The 16,615-nt window shown below is 47.1% G+C and overlaps 1 protein-coding gene across 6 annotated transcripts in view; it reads right to left on the bottom strand.

The window, feature by feature from the left end:
• MAD1L1 (mitotic arrest deficient 1 like 1) overlaps positions 1-16,615 on the bottom strand; it is a 473,404-nt gene that overhangs the window by 377,246 nt on the left and 79,543 nt on the right. For 5 of the 6 annotated variants that reach the window (XM_003795495.3, XM_012808713.2, XM_023516517.1 and 2 more), the window contains one exon: positions 10,520-10,606. In XM_003795495.3, coding sequence (XP_003795543.1) covers positions 10,520-10,606 — 87 coding nt within the window. Of the gene's footprint in view, positions 1-2,070; positions 2,148-10,519; positions 10,607-16,615 lie in introns of those variants that run through there. The other variant, XM_023516518.1, reaches the window with a different exon arrangement.

Raw genomic sequence — 16,615 nt, 5'->3', positions numbered from 1 at the left:
CCACAGAACACACTCCCTTCACATTTTCCAGTGCTACTGTGGCACTGTGTGTGCATGCATGTATGCATGTGCACGTGCACATACACCCCTGTTACTTCCTCCCTACAACAGCTCTCTCAGCTCCCTCAGCTCTCTGCTGCCCAGCCCATGGCCAGAACCAGCCAAAGATTACTTAAACAGGTTAAGAGTGCTACAGAGTGGTCAGCTCCACACCCATACCCACCTACTAAGGCCACTGTGCAACAAAGCCCCAAACAAAATGCTGGGCTTCTTCCACTATGGCACAAGCACAGACCTGGAGCAGAACAGCCTTCCAGGTACTACTTGAAGGGAATGAGATAACACCACTTAGTCATAAAGCAGAAAAGAAAAGTTCATTCTCTAGTGGGATATCATGTAAGAGCTTTTAGCATCATTCTGCCATGCTCTGAAGCCTGGCTGTGACAGCCGCAGACACCAAGCCAGGACGGGTTAGCACCAAGCCAGCTGTAGGCCGCTCAAGGCACCACTCAGCCACTGCAATACCAAATCAGGTGACCCAACACCCAAACGAATGGAGGACACAAACAAGGAACTAGAATGGGAAGAGAGATCACGGCACCAGTTCCCACCCTATAGTATGTCTTTAATGATGTTCCACCAGGCCTCCCAATCCTAGCTGGGCTAGGGTGAGGACACAGTAATTGAAGCCATCACACTACAACCCCCTCAAGGAGTTATCAGGTCATCTAGGCAAGATATTTATTTATTCATTCAACAAATACCTGCTGGGCATGGATTAGGTCCAAACACACAATGACCAAAGTCCCCGTACTGCCATGGAGTTCACATTCCAACTGAGAGAAATACATAATAAGCATATAAATAAGCAAGCAAACAAGCAAACACATCAGACAAATGCTGTGAAGGACACAGCAGCAAGGCCAGGAGGAAAAGAAGGACCTGGCAGAGGAGACCTTCCTACCCTTGGGGGAAGGAAACTTCTCTGTCCCAACAGAGTTTCAAAGGGGGTATAAAGGGCACAGCCCTAGTCAGGGAAGCAAATATCGAGACCCCTTAGGAAGAGGAGGGCAGAAGGAACAAGCAGATGGATGCAGAGGGTGGGTGAGAAGACCCACTGCATCAGGTCTAGAGCATACAGTGACACGAGAAGATGCACATCTCCAGAGGCCCCCGTCACAGATGGATGGTGCTGAAATCAGAGCAATTTGAGAGGTCCTGTCACCATCAGGAGGGCCACAAGGCAGTCAGCAGGGGTAGGGCATGACCCATGGTGTGGAAAGAAGGGATGGGGAGGGAAAAAGGGGAGGGAGGTGAGAGGAAGGGGACTATTCAGGATCAAAGAGACCAAAGTTTAGGACTCACCACATAGGAAAGGGGTGTGTAGGGTTGTATAGGGGTCTCACTCACTCTCACACTCACACTCTCTTACACTGTCTGAGTAGGAAACAGTGGCACAAATGCTTGTCATCTGAAGGAAAATCACAATACTGAGCACTATACACACACTAACATCAAAGGCAAAGCTAACAGGCAGGAAGGAACACGTTCTTAAAGATGGACCCAGGCCTGGAAAGATAGACAGTAGGACACTTAGGCTTGGGCTGTCACAGACAGAGGAGCCAATGTAGAATCAGTGACAACATCTGTTTGGAGCACGAGGTGCTCCGCCACTGACTCCCCCTTCACTGAACAAGGCCTGTGGTAGACGTCAGAGAGACCCAGGCCTCAAGGAGTTCAGTCCCTTTGAGTTGAGTTACAAGTGTGACAAGTTCAGTGACAGGGGAGGACACCCACATTCAGAGGAAATCACTCCACCCTGGGTCAGGGGAGTTAGGGCCTACACACCTTCCAACTCTAGCCCAGGCAGCTCAGAAGCCTCTCCAAAGAAAAGAACATGGGAGTAGAGCACATCCCTGGAACAGAGGGCCTGGGGGAATCACAAGAGGCAGGACCACCAAGACAGGAGGGCAGACTATCAATCCCGTGGCCTAGGAAATCACAGAAGGACAGACCACAATAGCCTTCTGCCAATGGAATTACAGAAGGCAGGACCACCATAGCCCCCACCTGGGGAATCACAGGAGGCAGGACCACCAAGATAGAATGCTGGACCAGCACTGCTCCCTCCAAGCTCATGAGGCTGAGAAAGTGATTCACCCTCCAAGGAGCTCCACCTGTAGCAAATGGCTAGGCACAGATCTTACAACCACAGGTGCCAAGCTAAAATGCTATCACGGGGCAGAGGGCAGGGTGACAAACAAGGACCAAAATGAGAAGGGCAGCCACGAATAAATAAACAGTGTAAAGCACATGATGACCAATGGCCAGAGCCTCAGCCACTATGTACAGCACAAAACCAACAGGACATGACAGAGCAGACACAGAAGGGTCAGAAACCAGCCAGTCTTTTAAAAGGCTACAAGTGGCCATGTTCTGAGACAGAACACCAGTGTGGTTTAAGGTGACACTAACAGACAACAATAACAGCTGTCATGTGCAGAACACTTATTTTACAAGCGCTTTAATATGTGACCCCCATACCTGATCTCACTAAGCACTCGTTTTAACCCCAGGAGTAGACATTGCTATGATTTCCATTTTACAGACAATAGAAGAGATAGTGACACAGGAGGAGAAAGGGGAGGACATAAAAAACACAGTCCAGGAAGGGCTAAACTTCATGCAGGTCTCAGACTTGACTGTTCAGCAGAAGCCCCTGAGCACACATGACCTAAATCTAAGTTAAAGACATAGTTTCACACTCTCACTGAGCACATCTGACATGCTCAGCAACAAAACACAGCCAGTGGCCAGGCTCCAAGAGGCACCAACACAGACACGGTCAGCACCACAGAGGCCCTGCCATGTGGCACTATCTAAGCAAAGGTCTGGACTCCTGACCTCTACACTGAAGCAACAAGCAAAGGAGCACATGTCATGTGCCCAACTCCCAGGTGGAAAAGTGAAGGCTCAAGAAGGCAGAGGCTTCCTCAGGGTCTCACTGCCAGTCAAAGGGAGTTCCAGGGACCTGCTGCCACATAGTTCGTCTGCAGGGGTCACTGCACTCCCACATCCTAGACAGAGAGAGGCACATGCTTTTCAAGGCGCTCTGCCCTTGGTCCTCAAAGAGCTGTTCACACCACTGCTCTGAGGGCTGACATCCAGGGACATGCAACCTGCACCTGCTATGGGAGCACATTCTGACCTGGAGCCACCACAGGCACCAGAACTCATAGCCAGTGAGCCCCACTGCACCCCAAGAACAAACAGGCCACAGCAGACTGCCACATACCAATGCATAAAGGCAAACCATGAGACACAAGCTGGTTCAATACCTTCTGTCAAAGCCCAGTTACACTGAGTGGCACCAAAGCTGAACAGACATGGCAAGGGCTCTGTCTCCATCAGCGATAACCCTAGCTGCCCACTTGTTCCAGGAGAGAAACTGGCCAAGACCAGCATGAGACCTGGCAGGAACACAGCTGAGGAAGACAGTTCAAGAGCAGGCTGGGCCATGGTCTTCACTGACTTATTTCTCTTACCTGCCACACTTATCCATGGTATATTGTGTCATCAAGACCTCTCAGAGGAACCTGCAGCCCAACCCCATCTGATCGCCACCACTGGCCATACGTAAGAGACAACTCACCTTCATGGAGTCCCCAGAAAATTCAGCCCTGCCATGTCCTACACCCTCTCAGAAGTCACACAGTGTAAAGCACATGATGACCAAGGTGACTACGATGATTACAATACCCCACTAACAGCTTACATATCATACCAGGCACCAGCCTATATGCCTTAGGTCTATGAGTGGTACTGTCACTGCTGATAGAATGACAGGCAAGGCACAGGAATGCTCACTAGACGACCCAAGGACACAAAGCTGCTCGGCAGGAGAGCTGATGAGGCAGTGGCCATGCCAAAAGCCTGTGATACCTGCCCAGCTACTGGCACCCAAAGACACTGGGGCCTCTGCACCAGATCAAGAGCGCCATAACTCACATAGACACCAGAAAACAAGGAAACAAGGGCTCATTCTACTCCAAGATAGCTTGAGAGAACAGCCTAAATGCTTGGGGAAAACAGCAGAAAAAGAGCCACATTAGGAATCATGGCTACTACTATGCTGATCCTAACGCGGTCTTGGGAGGTAAAAGAAACACCTAAGGTGGGTAGTTTCCCCAAAACGCACCAAGTGAGCCACCTCAGGTATGGACAACACAGGTGGTAATTACTCATCTCAACCTTTTATTTTTGAGTCCCTTCCACTTAATGAGAACATGTCTCTTCCCAACACTGCCAGAGCTCAGGCATTAAGGATGGCAACAGCAGACAGCACAGGCCAGGTGGCTCCCTGGCCCAGTGACACCTCAGGCTGAGGCCCAGGAAACTCCAGGATTCCAGGTGCCTCAGAGTTGGCAATCTGATGGCTTCAGACCAAGGGCTCTTCTCCAGAGACCTCCAGAGCCCAAGCGTGGCAAAATGTAACCTTCAAACAAAATACATTCTGGGAGGGAACAGGTGATACTTGGAGGCTGATGAACCACCAGCCCAGAGGAGATGGACGGCCAGCTGCAGTGGCCAAGGCAGACAGGACGCACAGAGCTCTACCTGTGTTCCTGTCACTCCACTTAGTTCTCATCCAGATATGCCTAAATCAGCATTAAGGAAGGTCTCTGTGATTTCAGATTGGCAAGGAAGCATTGCAGGGGCCACAACCCAGGTCTCTGCTGTGGCAAGGGAACAAGGGACAAAGGGCCTGGATTGCAGCCGTGTCCAGTGCTTCTCAAGGGCAATGCTCCACCCTCCAATATAATACCATGCAGAGCTCTAGACCCAAACACTTCAATTCATGTCCTGTTCTGCTACTTCTTAGCTGTGTAGCCTGGCACTCAAGTTCCTCTTCTGTAAAACAGAATAATAGCAGCGTCTGCCCTGGAGCTTTTGTTCAGAGTAAAGTGAGACAGTATGTGTGAACATGTGGCAGGCTGATTGTCTTCATCATCACCATCATCACCATGATGTCTACAGATGGGAACTCTGCCTCAGACCCTGGCAGGGTTCTGAGAGACCCTGCTCCTCCCTCCTTCCCCTCCAAGAATATACTTTACCTTCAGCAAAGCTGAGAAGCACAAATAGTGCGGCCCCACCTACCCTGCACAAACTTCCCAGACCTTGACCATCCACACATCCTGTGAGCCCAGCAATCCATTACACTTGAGTCTGAAAAAGGATGCATGTATGGTCTGAGCCACAGAGGAACACAGCTTCCCAGCTCCAGGAGATATACCCTTAGACTCAAACAAATAAAAACAAGGCTGGGCTCCCTGTACTGTAATTAACTTCCTGTCTAAAGGTAAAGAGGATTAGGAGGGCTGACAGATGCCACTCACATCAGCGATCCATCCATGAGCCCTGAGCTGTCCAAGGACAGAGAAGAAAGGGAAAGGCACAGAGAGGCCCACCTTGCTGATGAGGACACCCTCTCACTTAAACACACATGAATACATGGCTCTCCCGAAAGGGCTTCCCATTGACGCTCCACAACCTCTCCTTGATCTGAGATCTCTCCCCACCCCCGGACCTACAACCAGCCATTGGACTCTTATCACAACACCACATCCCCAGACACAACAAAGAAACACTATGTGCCACGTTTGTGCTAAGTCATCTCACTTAACCCTAAAAGCAGCCCTATAGATAGATACTCTCCACTATGAGATAAGGAAATTCAAGTACAGCACTTGAGTGAACCCGCATAAAGCTAACAAACAAGTTCCTCACAACCTGTGAAAGTTGTTAGCCCCCCACCCACTTCTTCTAGAAGGGCTCAGGAAGCTTTTTACCTCTCCAACACCAGCCCCAAGACCAGAAGGAAGCACAAGTCCAGCCTCCAGCCTAAGGACCCCAAAACATTAAGACAGACAAAAAAATTTCAGTCCAATTGGCAACAGAGGTTAGAACCATGATTCACCAATAAGAAAGACCAGAAGCTAAAAGGCTATGGTATGAAATACTATCTTCACTCTACACTAACAGGTGGCCTAGCAGTGACTCTAAGATATAATGTCACTTTATATCATAGCCAGGTGATAGCTCTTCAACTTAGCACCTTCTCAGTGCCTGCTTCATGCAGGAGGACTAGGTTTCTCTGTATCTTACTTCACACAAAGTTCAGATCACACCTTCACTGTGCTGCTATTCCTTACTTACAATTCATCCTGCTAGCAGAGTTCCAGGTTTGCCCCAGAAATAGGCCAAAATACTACTGCTATGATTATGGAGAGAAAACTGACAAAAATGAGATTCAGAATTCCAAAAAAGGAGACGACTCATAGGACTTACAGACATCCTCTGTGGAAACCAGTCATTGTGCAGGTACTAACCTGCACACTGGTGAGAGAGACACTGGTTGCCATGATAGTGACAATAGGAAGAAGTGCTCTATTCTGCATATACAAACAGCAGAGGAGGGAAATGACACACATGTACGCACATCAAGACTGGCACTGTCTTTATACTCCTCACAGAAGTAAAATAACCTGCAATATTTGTCTTCTAAAGGGCAAACTGCAGAAAATAAAAATACCAACAACCCTGCCACTCCACTTTAGAAATTCATCTTGAGGAAACTATTCAAAGATTATGCTACAAAAAGTTCAAAGATTATGCTACAAAAAGTCTGATAGCATTGATTATAATAGCTAATATTCAAAAAGAAAAAGTCACCCAGCATGGGATTATAAAGAATAGGCCCTCAGGCACAGCACAGTGGCTCACACCTATAATCCAGGTTCTGGGAGGCCAAGGCAGGAGGGACTGCTTGAGGCTAGGAGTTCAAGACAAGCCTGAGCAAGAGTAAGACCTTGTCTCTACAAAAATTACTTTAAAAATTAGCTGGGTGTGGTGGTATAGGTGAGAGTTCTGACTACTTGGAAAGCTGAAGTATGAGGATTGCCTAAAAGCCAGAAGTCTGAGGTTGAGGTTAAGGTTGCAATGAGCTGTGATGGTGCCACTGTACTCTACCCTGGGCAATAAAGCAAGAACCTGTCTCTTAAAAAAACAGAAAAAGTATAGGGTAGTCACTTGATCACTTATTAAAAAGCTACTGAAATGATATGAACAAATATTTATTAGCAGAGAAAGACTGACATGATCAATTATTCAGTATAAACAGCAAATGAGAACAAAAGGGCAAGAGCACATGCCTGCTGGTTCACATGTCCAAGGAAAAATGCCTGGAAGCAGCCCTGTGACACTGTGATCTCAAGGGGGACCAGGATCTGTTCTTCAGTGACTGCACATTACTTTTCATGAGAACAAAACAGAAGTGACCCTTTCTAACTTTTTAAAAACATAACCTATCTGATCTGTACTACTGTGGCCTAACATCTTGGTCTGACATTCTGCCATATTGACTGCTTCACATTTAATCTGAACTTCTGCTTAATTGCTTCTAAAAGACTTGCATGTTACACCTTATGAGGTTCCCTGACCCCGCACACAGCAGGCCATGAAGGACAGCGATGGACCTTGCTTCCTCAGAAAACACCAGCCAAAGTCACAAGGCCAGCAGTATGTGCTGAGGACCAGCACCACCACTGCCCTCATTTCCTTCCTGGGCCTTGGGAGTGAATACAAAGGCAGGGCATCCCATTCCCTTGGGAATCCCAGCCCCAAGCACCTAGGAAGTACACAGCACATAGGTGAGTGGGGTTCTCACCTACTTGAGCTTCACCAGGATCTGCAGTTCACCTCTGTCAGGAAGCGTCCACTCTGCCCCACTCCCACCCCCACCTCCAGCAAGCAGCAGCAGAGATCCCAGGACATGGGATGGGCATGACACACAGCCTGCTGAGACCTCACAGCACCCAGTTACCTGTAGCCCCATCTGGTCGACAGATAGAGATGAAGATAATATCAGAAACCTGTCTGAGTCACACGAACAGCAGACCACAGAACACCAACTTTAGTATCAAAGGCCACCTACGTCTCTCCACAGCCCCCTCGGAAGGGCACTGTTTGCAACACATCTCTCAAGCTGGCCAGAGTGATGTTCACCAACTGGAGCTGAAAAAGCTGACTCAGAGCAAAAAGCCACACATCCTATGTCAAGCCAGAGCACACAGACACACACAAAAAAACCAATCTAGGGAAGTACAAGAACCTTGGAATTTGAATGCAGCTTCTCCCTGACCTCCCACACAGATCTTTGAGCAAGATGGGAACCGTATTAGGACCCATACCTCACCTCCCCAAGACCCATTTTGCAGAAGAGTGCAAAGCACCAACACCTCACCCTTCACCCAGGGCAGCCTCAGACAGCCAGAAGGAATCCACAGGGCCTGTGAGGTAGAAGAGGAGGGGTCACAAGACACCTGTACACTGCACAGGCTGCTCCCTTGGGCAAAGACTCCAGCCTCACAAAGAGGTGGGCTAGTTCAGTCCATGCTTATGACCACAAGTGGAGGAGCTAGGAAACAGGTGGGGAAACCCACAGATGGAAGTGTTTCCTTCCAAGTGCTCACTGGATACAGTGCCTGGGCCTGCTGCCACTGGTCAAAGCAAGTAATTTTAGACAGTACCTCACTGTTTGGTAGAGAAAAATACAGACAAGTTTCCTTTCTCTTAATAGTTCATTCTGTTTCATATTCAAAGTAAAATGAAGAAGATCACCTGGCAAAATGGTAAGGCTTTAATTTCAAATCACTTTTAATGCCTGTTTCATCTGACAGTGGCTTTGAAAGCAAAAGGCAATCTCAATCATTTGAGATTTTTTAAGTAAATTGATGTGATTATGTCCAACATAACCAGATGCTTCTAAAAACCATTTTTCAAAGTGACATCAGCCCCCAAAATAAGAAACTCTTCCTTCTAGCTATTAATAAATTATTAAAGCACTCTCTCCACAGGAGAATAAGCCTATACTTGATAACCAATAGCAGGCAGGCTAGCTCCAGGCCTTCCTCATAGACCCACCACTGGTGGTCAGCTGTGCAGGCATAGGAGCGTCTGCTGATCCCACCATACATCCCCTCCCTCTGCCCCACTCCTGCAGGAGGCCAGAGCCCATGCCCTGTCCATACACCTCAACAGCCTCCACCATGAATCAGACTGAGCTCAGCTCATCCTTGGTAGCTCAATATTCTCTTGGGGACAGCTGGTCTGGGGCAGGCTACAGCCTGGTTTTGGCCAGTGAGGCCAAAGCCTGCTGGCAGTGGGGGTCTTAGAGACAGTTTCCTGGTTCCAGAAAAGAGATCCAAGAAAAGAGCCTTCTCCTCAGCCTGGCAGCCCCTGGCAGTCACAAAAGACACCAAAAAAGCCAAGTATAGATGAAAAGAAACATAAATGCATTCTTCTGTGCCTGATTCCCAAAAGCCCTTGGAATTTCCCAATAGGATAATCTCCCGTTATTCATAAAGCACCCCCTTTCAATCACAGCTGAGCTCATGCTAATGAGCTAGCTCAGAGTAGCCCCCTAGGTAGTTCAGGATGGGGCTGGTCACCAAAGACCACATGATCCAAGGGTGGGAGATTCTAGGGGGAGGGCAGTGGGCTGCTGGAAACTGGATTATAAGAACTCTCAAACTCTAGGACTTGAGGAGCTTCCAAGCTACTGGCACACCCAGAGAGGGGATGAGAGCCCCATGCCTCTTCCCCATACCATGCGCTGTACACAATGTTTCCTGGTGGTATCCTTCACAATAAGCCAAGGACAGTAAGGAAAGCACTCCCCTGACTTCTATAAGTCATTCTAATAGATTATCAAACCCGGAGGAGGTCATGGAGTCCCCTGAGGGCCCAACACTGTGACTGGCATCGGAAGTGGGGGTGATTTGTAGGACCAGGCCCTCAACCAATGGGGCTGCACTAAATCCAATAGTTTGTGTCAGGAAAAATGAAATTGCAGGACACCCAGCTGGTGTCAGAGTTGGAAAAGACATCAAACACTTGGCCACCTGGTATCAGGAAGTGCTGGACAAGGCCATGCAGCTACCCACTTCTGGATTTCCTACCAAGCTAAGGAACAAATTTGATGGCTACTAAATCCAGCCAGGTGAGAATTTTTGTTATTTGTAGTGGCATCTGGACATTGGAATTCTCTCCCGAGGCTCTCTTTGAGGGCACAAGCCAGTATGTGCACACTTTATCCCCTACAAAGCAAGTTTCTACACCATGAGGAGGTCTCAAGGAGCCCACACACTGTCAGAAAGATGAGAATGCTTCAGATCCAAGCAGAGACACCACAGGCTGGGAAGCCAACCCCTAGACATTCAGAGGCAATTTAGCACATTATCAGAATTATGAAAGTGTCTCTTCCAAATCTTTCCACCACATGGTAGAAACATGGGGCAACTACAGTCCTCAAATCCCTGGTCCCATTGTAGGCCCAGGCAAAGCAAATGGGGAAGCACAGCTAGTCCCACGTGAGCTAGGTGAGCATCCCACCTCCCTTGCCCTAACTCTCCCAAACTAACACTTCCCCACAAATGCCCTAGGCTGTCATAGCTACCTGCTGGTGATGGCATTGTTCTTGTCTTTCAGGGCCAGCTCTCTCTGCTGCACCTCAACAACAAATCTGGAAAGGTCTTCTGGAGTCCTAAGGAATGAAGAAGACACATTCAGTTCCAACTGTTCACTGAAAGTAAATATAATTCTGCTTACGAAATAGAAGGCCAAAAACAATGCCCATATCTGATCTGTTTCCAGGGTGGCACACATGTACCATGACCTGGGTTCAACTACAGCCTGCCACTGGCTACTCAACACTGGGCCAATCACTTTCATAAGCCTTCATCTTATTTCACCTGCAAAAATAAGAATAATACGTAGCAAACAGTGTCATTATACAGAGGGAATTAGATAACATTTATAAACATCTATCAAGTGCCTGGCAAAAAGGAGGTACTCAGTGGCATCAGCCTCCTTTCCTCTCCTCTCCTGCAAAATACCCATATAACAACAACAAGACCAATGATAACAGGTCCCCAGCTTTATAACGTTCAAAACTATCCCAGACTAACTGTCTCAGTTAACACTCAAGCAGTCCCGCTGCTATTTATATTTGGTAAAAAAGGAAACTGAGGCTCAGACCTACTAAGTGCCTGGTTCAAAATCCACTACACTAATAAGCAGCAACAGAACCTCAATTTGAATCATTTCTTCTCACTTAACGCTGGAAGTCAGGAGAACACAGAGAGAATTTGAACGATTAAAAGTTATACCCTGTGGTGTGTGCATGTCCCCAGACACACAAGATGGCTGAGGACCCACCCTTGCTCTTTCCACCACCAATTACAGCACCAAGCACAGGGCCATGCAGAAAGCAGGTGCCAGCAAGGTGGTGTGCAACCCACACAGGCAACATTAGGGAGACTACAGCTAGGTCACTGAGAGACAGTGACCCCTACACTGACCAAGGAAGCTGTAACTCAAGCCACACCAGTAAGACCAATGCCCCAGGAATGCAGAGTTCTGCACAAAGCCACACCAAGAGTGGCCACTGGCCACTTAGCCAGCCAGGTCCCAAGAGCAGCTCTGAGCCTCAGGGTCAATAATGTGAGCATCCACCTCATGGCACTCTTGCACACGTGCTCTCTCTCTCTGTGCTCAGATAAGCATGCTGCAATCAAGAACTCTAACAGCAGCCAAGTCCTACCACCACGCATGGCAAAGTCTATACATTGAACCTTTGGGACCCTTCACCTCATAAGAGCCATACACCTGCCTCTCTGTCCTTTGAATATTTCAACCTGTGTGGTCCCCAAAACATTTTAACATCTCATCCTTTACTTGGAAAGTCCTTCCCTATGTCTCCTGATACCCAGCCTCTTCTGACACAGGCAAAGTGTCACTTCCTGAAAGATCCTCTAATCATACCTCACATCCCTCCCCATGCCATTTCTTTTTTGCATGGCCTTCAGGATTGTGGGAACATGCCCTGACTACTACCAGTCTGTGAAAATATGGAGTGTCTCCCATTTTCCAGCTTCACTAGAATGAAGCTCCCAAGAGCTTGTCCTCAGGACATCCTGCAGCCTAGCCTGGCCTAGCTCCTAACTCCAAGCAGGACCTCTGTCAGCAACCCCACCACCACTACAAACTTTGCTCTCTCTCCTAGGCCCCACCAGAGGCCTTCTCTAACCACCTGCCAGGAAGCTCCTTGTATGGACTTCATACAAGAGCATGGCATGGCTTGGCACCTGTGGCTCAGGCGGCTAAGACGCCAGCCACATACACCTAAGGTGGCAGGTTCGAATCCAGCCTGGGCCCGCCAAACAACAATGATGGCTGCAACCAAAAAATAGCTGGGCTTTGTGGCGGGCGCCTGTGGTCCCAGCTACTTGGGAGGCTGAGGCAGTAGACTCACTTGAGCCCAGGAGTTGGAGGTTGCTGTGAGCTGTGATGCCACAGCACTCTACCCAGGGGGAAAGCTTGAGGCTCTGTCTAAAAAACAAACAAACAAAAAAAGAGCATGGCATGAATAGGTAAGGAATCACCAAGCACTGTGCAGGGATTACTATCCACTCCTCCCTAAATACAAGCTAACTAGGAAAAATGTTTATTAGTAAAAGATCCTTGGAGAAACTGAAATCTATGAAGCCAAGAAAAGGTGGATCTTGCCCTGAGGGCCAGTTATTATCCTTTTCAGAGCTTCCCATAGCTTTCCAACCTCAGGGAGTTAAAAATACTGGTACAAATATAAATAGCAAATAAATAAACCTTTCCAAGCCAGAAGGATTATAGTTTCTACTGAAGCATTTAAAAGAGATATTTAAGTTGTTTTGCATTTTCTACATTAAAAGGTTATAAAAATCGTTACTAAATCAATGGGAAAAGTTTATTTAAAACAAATAAACACGTAGCTCAGAGGAGGCAAGATGGCCAACCAGAGCCAGCTTTACACAGTGGCTCCCATCCAGAAGGAGAGTTAAAGGACATAAGTTTAGCAAGTAAGCTGATGGTTTGGAGCTGAGCCAAAAGAGAAGATTGAAGAGTGCACATCACCCCTGCTGAGGTAAACTGCAGCCCAAGGAAACAAAAGGTAGTGGTACAAAACCCATTGCCAAATGGATGAGAGTCCCCTCCCCCATGAGAATGACTCACAGTGTACTTTCTACAAACAAGCGAGCAGAGTTCAGATCTCCTCCTATTTTATCCCATGGGAGAGACCCTCTAAAAACTGGAATTACTTCCCCAGAGAGGACCCACTAATGTTCAATGGCACTCTCCTGCCTGGCATTAAAACTGAACATATACGCTACCCACAATTCTGAACTCCACTCTCACCCCATGGTCTGAAAACCTGTGCCCCATGGTGTCCAGGTTCTTGGGCATTTTTCAAGAGGTGTAGAAAGGGCATGGGCTGTTCCAAGTCTGTGCTGAACCGGTGGCACAGGTGTAAGTGGGAACTGTGGAGTGAGGGAGCCATAAGGGAGAGGCAGAGATGGTGCTGCATGGTGCAGCACAGAAGCAGCAATGGCAGGAACAATAAAGCTCACACCACTGGTCATGTTTTAGAGAAACACATCCCACCTCTCTTAGCAAGCAGAAGGAGCTGGGCCTCTGCTCCAGCAGCTGGCACAGGAGGAACAGATCTGGGACAGAAATGCAGGCCCTGTGAGCAAAGAGTATGCCTGAGGTGGTATCTGGGTATCTGCTCTGGCTGGGCACAGAGGATAAGGAGAATAGAATTGGCCCATGCACAGAAGCAGCATACTCCCAGGGTGGGGCTGAGTCAAAATTGGTGCTTTTGTGAGCCCAAGATACAACCAGCCCCCAGGGGAGCATAGCTGGGACAACAGCAGGCATGGCAACAGCAGCAGCCCAGGGAAGGGCAGGAACTGAGAGCCCTTTGTGAGCTCTAACCGTGCCACCCCAAAAAGAGTGCAGCAGAGACAGAAATGCCAGCTCTGTGAGAACCGGCACAGCAGCAGCAGCGACACAGGGCAGGGCTGAGTCGCAGTTTCTGTGAACTCAAACAGCGCCTGGCCTGCAGGGGAATAATAGCCAGGACAGAAATGCAAATTCTGCAAGAATGTAAGTGGCAGCAACATCAATCGGGGGCAGGACTAGAAATGAGTGAAACTCCCCAGCCATTAAGCACTCGAGGTTGTCAGGCTTCAGCTCCCCCTGCCGGCTGGTGGCAGAGTGTGGCAGCCTGGCCAAGGAGAAATAGATCTCCCAGTGACTCAGGCAGGTGCAAACCCCAGGTGCAGCTGCTCACTAGAGGGAACTTGGTCACAGCCCTGTGAGGTTACCAGTGATTGGGCATGACAGAGGTGCAAGGTGGGGAAGGAGATATCAACCTTCCTGGACTAATTCATTTGCGGGGTGGGCCCTTCTGACTCCACAGAGCACCAGAGTGAGTCATATTCAAGCTGCCAGCAGACCCCTACTATCTAGTTGCTGGAGACTTCTGAACTCCACTTGAGACTGGGTGCTGACTGGAACAACTGATTTGGAACTCTTGACCTGAGCTGATCACTCAGAAACCAACCAAGGTGGTTCCCTGGTTCTGTTGTTGTGGGAAGGTTTGATTTTCCTTTTCTAGTTGTTGCCCCTGGAGGGCAGGGTATCTTAGTTGCTTATATTTCTCCAAAGCTGAGACTTCAACCCAGAGTTACTGATTCACTAGGATTGGATAGAGACTAGCTGAAAACAATACACAGTCACTTAGTCCCACCACACTAAGCAGGTCCCCAGTGTCTCAGGCTGTAGTACTGACTGGGTCCTTTGCAAAGCGGTAGAGAAAAACCTGCAGAAACCAGTCCCAGCTCTTGAGGAAAGGGCTGGATAATCACTACTCCAGGAGCCCCCAATCCAATTTCACCTTATCCTCTCATCTAGCCAAACGGTGAAAAATAATCATAGGGGGGAATCAGTGGAAAAACTCCAGCAACATAAATAATCAGAGTAGATCAACTCCCACAAGGAATGACAAGGCAGACATACCAGAAGATCCCATTCATAAACAAATGGCTGAGATGTCAGAAATTGAATTCAGAATTTGGATTGCAAATATGATTAACAGAATGGAGGTAAAGTTGGAATTAGAAATCCAAGGAGCATTTCAAAAGTTGTCTCAAGAATTCAATAAATTCAAAGACAAAATTACCAAAGATTTTGACACAATGAAGCAAGAAATTGCAGCCCTCAAAGATCTGAGAAATACAGTAGAATCCCTCAGTAACAAAATGCAGCAGGCAGAAGAAAGGATTTCTGACATTGAAGACAACCTTTTGAATGCTCCCAAATGCTCAAAGAGGAAGAGAAGTGGAGAGCAAAATGGGATCATTCTCTCAGAGAGAGCTGGGAAAATTCGAAGAAAACTAATATTTGCCTTATAAGAATCCCTGAAGGTGATGAAGTTGTGTCGAAAGGCCCAGATGCTCTACTTCAAGAGATAATCATGGAGAACTTGCCAAACATGGCAAGAGATTCTGAAATTCAGAGAGCAGACAGTTTTAGACCCCTAGCGTGACTCAATCCAAATAAACCATCTCCCAGACACATTATAATTAACGTCACCAAAGTTAATATGAAGGAGAAAATTCTGCAAGCAGACATAAGAAAACCATAATCTACAACGGGAAAAATATTAGAATGACTGCAAATCTCTCTGCTAAAACTTTTCAAGCTAGAAGAGGGTGGTCATCAACCTTTAACCTCCTAAAACAAAATAACTTTCAACCCAGGATCCTGTATCCACCTAAATAGAGTTTCATTTATGATAGAGAAATTAAATACTTGAATGATAGTCACATGTTGAAGAAATCTGCCATAACTAAACCAGCTCTCCAAGATATTCCATAGTGACCAACACAATCCTCTATCACCAAAGGAAATTCACTCAGAAACTTTTGATCAAATTCCAACTTCTACATTGGCAAAAGGATTAAAAATGTCCACTGGACGTTAGAAAAACCTGATACCCAAAATACTACCAGGCTTATCAATATTCTCAATTAATGTGAATGGCTTAAATTGCCCTCTAAAATAAATATAGACTCAGGGTGAAGGAATGGTCATCTATAATTCAGGCAAATGGAAAACAGAAAAAAGCAGGTATTGTAATTTTATTCGCAGATACAATAGGCTTTAAACTAACAAAAGAAAGATAAGATGGTCACTTCATATTTGCTAAGGGTAACACTCAACATGATGAGATTTCAATTATTAACATTTATGTACCCAACCAGAATGTGCCTCAATTTATAAGAGAAACTCTAACAAACATGAGCAACTTGATTTCCACAGCACCATAATAGTTAGAGATTTTAACACCCCTTTGGCAGTATTGCACAGATCCTCCAATAAGAAACTAAGCAAACAAATTTTAGACTTAAACTTAACCATTCAACAATCAGATTTAACAGACATCTACAGAACATTCCATCCTAACAAAACTGAATACACATTCTTCTCATCAGCCCATGGAACATCCTCCAAAACTGATCACATCTTAAGTCTAACCTCAACAAATTTAAAAGAATAGAAATTATTCCTTGCATCTTCTCAGACCATCATGGAATTAAAATTGAACTCTATAACAACAGGAATCTGCATACCCATACAAAAACATGGAAACTAAATAACCTTATGCTGA

The sequence above is a fragment of the Otolemur garnettii genome, unplaced genomic scaffold, assembly GCF_000181295.1.
Source record: "Otolemur garnettii isolate 467f Iridium unplaced genomic scaffold, OtoGar3 scaffold00092, whole genome shotgun sequence".
Classification (NCBI taxonomy): domain Eukaryota; kingdom Metazoa; phylum Chordata; class Mammalia; order Primates; family Galagidae; genus Otolemur; species Otolemur garnettii.
Note: the sequence above shows the minus strand (reverse complement) of the source record. Positions and strands in the feature narration are given on the sequence as shown.